Source organism: Nematolebias whitei, chromosome 5 (genome assembly GCF_014905685.2).
Source record: "Nematolebias whitei isolate Nwh7 chromosome 5, NemWhi1, whole genome shotgun sequence".
Classification (NCBI taxonomy): Eukaryota; Metazoa; Chordata; class Actinopteri; order Cyprinodontiformes; family Rivulidae; genus Nematolebias; species Nematolebias whitei.
In genome coordinates, this window is record NC_056502.1 from 6174372 (window position 1) to 6179725 (window position 5354).

The 5354-nt window shown below is 50.6% G+C and overlaps 1 protein-coding gene across 1 annotated transcript in view; it reads right to left on the reverse strand.

Moving 5' to 3' along the window:
- si:ch211-225p5.8 (uncharacterized protein LOC555567 homolog) overlaps positions 1–2213 on the reverse strand; it is a 3518-nt gene extending 1305 nt beyond the window's left edge. Inside the window, exons 1-3 of the mRNA XM_037676742.1 lie at positions 2171–2213; positions 1833–1999; positions 1520–1754 (exon numbers count right to left, since the gene is read on the reverse strand). Coding sequence (XP_037532670.1) covers positions 1520–1754; positions 1833–1999; positions 2171–2213 — 445 coding nt within the window. The remainder of the gene's footprint in view (positions 1–1519; positions 1755–1832; positions 2000–2170) is intronic.
- Between the last annotated feature and the right edge of the window lie 3141 nt (positions 2214–5354).

Below are 5354 nucleotides of genomic sequence, written 5' to 3' on the forward strand. Positions count from 1 at the left end.
GTCCGTCCATCTGTTCATCTGTCTGTCCATCTGTTCATCTGTCCGTCCATCTGTCCGTCTGTCCATTCATCTGTCCATCCGTCCATCCATCTGTCCGTCTGTCTGTCCATCTGTCCATCCGTCCATCCATCTGTCCGTCTGTCCATCCATCTGTTCATCTGTCTGTCCATCTATCCATCCATCTGTCCATCCATCCGTCCATCCATCTGTCCGTCTGTCCGTCCATCTGTCCGTCCATCCATCTGTCCATCCATCTGTTCATCTGTCTGTCCATCTGTTCATCTGTCCGTCCATCTGTCCGTCTGTCCATCCGTCCATCCATCTGTCTATCTGTCTGTCCATCCGTCCATCCATCTGTCCGTCCATCGGTTCATCTGTCCGTCTGTCCATTCATCTGTCCATCCATCTGTCCATACATCATCTCTCCGTCTGTCTGTCCATCCATCCATCTGTCCATCCATCTGTCGGTCGGTCTGTCCATCTGTCCGTCTGTCCGTCTGTCCATCCATCTGTCCGTCTGTCTTTCCATACTTCTGTTCATCTGTTCATCCATCTATCTGTTCATTTGTTCAGCCATCCATCCGTCCATTCATCCATCTATCTGTTCATTTGTTCAGCCATCCATACGTCCATCCATACGTCTATCCATCCATCTGTTCGTCTGTCCGTCCATACATTCATCCATCCAACTTTCTATCATCCATCCATCCATAATCCATCTATCCATCCATCTGTTAGACCATCCATCCATTTGTATATCCATCCATCCATCCATCCATCCATCCATCCATCCATCCATCCATCCATCCATCCATCCATCTTCTTGTACAGGACTCAGGTCTCGGGGGCAACAGTTGGAGCAGGGAGGTCCAGATCTCTCTCCACAGTCACCTCTTTCTTCCAGCTTTTCTGGAAGGACTCCAAAGTGTTCCCAGACCAGCTGAGAGACATAGTCTCTCCTGAGTATCCTGGGTCTTCCCTGGGGTCTCCTCCCTGTTGGACCTGTCCAGAACACAGGAGGCAACCAGGGTCCATCCTTACCAGATGTCTGAACCACCTCAACTGTCTCCTCTCGATGTGGAGGAGCAGCGGTTCTACTCCAAGTCTCTCTTGGAGAACTGAACTTCTCACCTATATCTAAGGAGAGTCCAGCTACCCTGCAGAGTACACTCATTTCAACCACCTGGATCCAGGATCTGGTTCTTCCAGTCTCTACCCAGAGTTCAGGATCATAGGAGAGGGTACATAGACAGAGCAGTAAACAGAGAGCATCTCCTTGCAGCTCAGCCCCCTCTTCACCACAATGGACCAGCACAGAGTCCACAATACTGCAGAAGCTACAGCGATCCGTCTGTTGATCTTTCGCTCCATTCTTCCCTCATTGTGACCAAAACCAGAGACACTTTAACTCCTCCACTTGAGGCAGAGCCTCACCCTGAAGAGAACAATCCACCCTTTCTGTAACGTTTGTCTCATTCTTTTAAAATGAAGAATTTCAGTTTCTGAGTTTTTGTCTCACCTGTAGCCACCACCGTGAGCGCCACCTCCTTCTCCACGACCACCCTCTCATCTGCCAGCGGTAGCAGGAGAGTCCGGTGGAAGGTGCAGCGGTACGTCCCCGAGTCGTTGAAGGTGACGTTCTGGATGTAAACGGCTCCGACCTGAATGTCGTGGTTCAGGGTCCCCTGCCACTTCAGGCGCTCGCGGAAATCCTCATGGAGGATGTCGGCGGTGGGGTGGCTGTAGCTGAAGATCTGCAGAGGGACAACAGAACCTTTGTGACAGGAGAAGACAAACCAAAACCTGGTCTCCAGGGACTCTGTTGGACTCACATGCCTGAACTCGCCCTCCCCCTGTGGTTTGAAGTGCCAGTCCACAGTGGTTCGGGCCGGAACCTCCTCTCGTTTCTTACAGGAGATGCAGCCGAGCAGGAACCCTTGCCCCGCTACTGCTTCAGTCAGGGAGTCCACCTCGGCACAGCCGCCGAGACACGGTGACACTTCAGAGGGAAGCAGAACATCAGACTGACAAATATGATTTAACCCTTCTGCTGGCATTGGGTCAATATGGCCACCTGCTGATGTGCAGAACCTGTTGTTGTGATCATCAGCATGTTCTGATTATCAACAGGTTCTTAACAGAACCTGGACTTTAACAGTGTCTGACTCACCAAGAAGGCTGCAGGCCACTAAAAACGACAAACAGTGAATCATTTCTGCTGGAGAAACCGTAGGAAAGTTCTGATCCAAAGAAGGTCCTGCAGGTGCTTGTTACTCTACCATGTTCCTCAGAACGACCAGTCAGCTCTTCAGAATATTTCCCCAAAACGAAGACTCGGTCTGTCTCAGAAGCAGTTCTACAGAACCTCTCCTCGTCGGTTCCGTTCGACTTTAAGGCGGCTAAATTTAGAGGGAACAGGAAACCTGAGACGATGAGATGAGCTCCAGAACAGACGGACCCGCCCGGATCAGAACTCAGATTCACAAACAAACAGAAAAATGAGTTGGAACTTGCCTACGTTTAATTCAGGAGCAGAACCGTTTGGACCCGGGCTCTGGTTCCAGTATTTTAAACTAAATGTTTTTAGGGATTTTGTTCTCCAGAAGAATCAGCAGGTCCGTCATGCAAACTCACCGGGTCGGGTTTTGTTAAACAAAGTGTGCAGAGAAGAAAAAAGCCACGTCACGTGCACGATGAAATGAAACACAGATGAGTTCTGGAGGTCAAAGATCATGTCCCCAAAGGGAATCGGGAGGTCAAAGGTCATAGCACAGATGAGTTCTGGAGGTCAAAGATCAAGTCGCAGACAAATTGCTGGAGGTCAAAGGTCACAGTACAGATGGAGCTCTGGAGGTTTAAGGTCACAGCATGGACAATTGAAGTTCATAGGTGAAGGTAGGAACGTAGACCGGCCGGTAAACAAAGAGCTTTGCCTTACAGCTCAACTCCCTCTTCACCACAACGGACCGGCACAGAGCCTGAATATTGCAGACGCTGCACCAATCCATCTGTCAATCTCACGCTCCATTCTTCCCTCACTCATGAACAAAACCCCGCTATACTTGAACTCCTCCACTTGAGGCAGAACCTCACGTTCGACCCGAAGAGAGCTAGAGGACCATGGCCTCAGATTTGGAGGTGCTGATTCTCGTCCCAGCCGCTTCACACTCGGCTGCGAACCGCTCCAGTGAGAGCTGAAGATCACGGCACGATGACGCCAACAGGACCACATCATCTGCAAAGAGCAGAGATGGACTCCTGAGGCCACCGAACCAGAAACCCTCTGCCCCCTGGTTGCACCGAGAAATTTTGTCCATAAAAGTTATGAACAGAATCGGAGACAATGGGCCGCTCTGGTGGAGTCCAACTCCCACTCTGAAGGGGTCTGACTTTCTACCGGCAACGAGAACCAAACTCTCGCACTGCTTGTATAGGGACCAAACAGCCCGTAACAACAGGCCCCCAGTCCCATACTCACAGAGTACCCCCCACAGTTTACCCCGAGGAACAAGGTTGAACACCTTCTCCAAGTTCACAAAACATGTGTAGACTGGATGGGCAAACTCCCATGACTCCTCGAGCACCCTAGTGAGGGTAAAGAGCTGATCCAGTGTTCCACGGCCAGAACAGAACCAGCATTGTTCCTCCTGGATCTGAGGTTCAACCAACGATCGGACTCGCTTCTCCAGTACCCAGTTAACTAATAAACCTTACTGGGGAGGCTAAGGATAGTTATGCTCCATGTAACTGGAGCACACCCTCCGCTCCCCCTTTTTGAAGAGAGGAACCACCACCCCAGTCTGCCAATCCAGTGGCACTGCCCCCGATGTCCACGAGATGCTGCAAAGGCAACCAAGACTACCCCACAACATCCAGAGTCTTATGGAAATCAGAATGAATCTCATCCACCCCCAGAGCCCTGCCGCCGCGGAGCTTTTTAAATATCTCTGCGACCTCAGCCACAGTTATGGACAGACCAACTCCGAAGTCCCCCAGCTCCGCTTCCTCCATGGAAGCCAGTTGAGAAGGTCCAAGAAGTATTCCTTCCACCTCCCAACAACATCACTGGTTGAGGTCAACAGCACCCCACCTTCACTGAACGCAGTGTTAAGGAGCTGCTTTTCCTCTCCTCAGCCTGATGATTTGCCAGAATCTCCTCGGAGCCGAACAAGAGTCGTTATCCAAGGCCTCACCGAACTCCTCTCACGGTTTTTGCCTCGTCAACGACCAAGGCTGCGGACCACTTGGCCCTCCAGTACTCCTCAGCTGCCTCTGGAGTCCCACCAGCCAACAAGGCCAGATAGGACTCCTTCAGTTTGACAGCCTCCCTAACCCGGGCTGAGGTGTCCACCACTGAGTTCGATGGTGGCCACCACGAGAAGCACCAACAACCCTGCAGCCACCTCAACAACTGAGGCGTGGAACATGGCCCACTCAGATTATGTAAGATATATATATTAGATATTTAATGATTATATATAATAAGTAGACATTTATGTGATGTGATTTATTGGCTTGTATTTGTGGTTGATTGAACCTCATTGTTTTTGGTGATAAAACGCTGAACTTTGTTTTTCTGCAAACACTACATTGATCAGAACCTGAAGCTGCTGTTATTTTTATTTATTTATTTATTTATTGTGTGTGATTTTTATCAAATCTGTTGTTCTGACCCAAACTCTGGCCCTCGGAGAAACATTTCATTTTGTGTTTAAACTTCAGTTTGAAGCTCCATTTGATCGTCTTCTCTGACTGAGCGTTTTAAATGGATATTCTTCAGTTGTCCTCTGTTGGCTGTGGTCCTTATTTTTGTTTTAAAAATACCCGGTAATCCTCAGATTGGACCGAACCGTCTGAACGGCTCTTATCTGGGCCGGTATCGGCGGTCAGTGCCATCTGGACCATCAGGACAAACACGGCTGAAGGCCTAGCGTGTGCACATGACGGGTGCAGCGTGTGGTCGTGTTCCTGAAAGTTCTGGGGTCGTTGTGGGTCAGGGATGCTGTGACTCTGGAGGCCCGTTTTGACCTTGAGCCGGCCCTGGAACATGAATAAAACACCAGGCGCGTGATTAGAAAACAAACAGAGGAGGCCGTGTCCCCCGGGGAGGCTGCTCATTAAGGACGGGAGGGGGGGGTGGCTTCAAGGAAATGTTGACGCCTGATAAAGCCTGTGTGGACGGGCCCAAACATCCAGGGAGACGCCTCCTCCCTCACCGAGCTGCTGCTGCTTTATTTTTAGCTCAGCTCGGGTTTCCAGGCGTGAGCCTCAGCTGCTGCAGGAGCTGCACATGAGCTGCAGAGGAGCTGCACATGAGCTGCTGGCTGCACATGTGCGCTGCGTTTGGAAGTGTT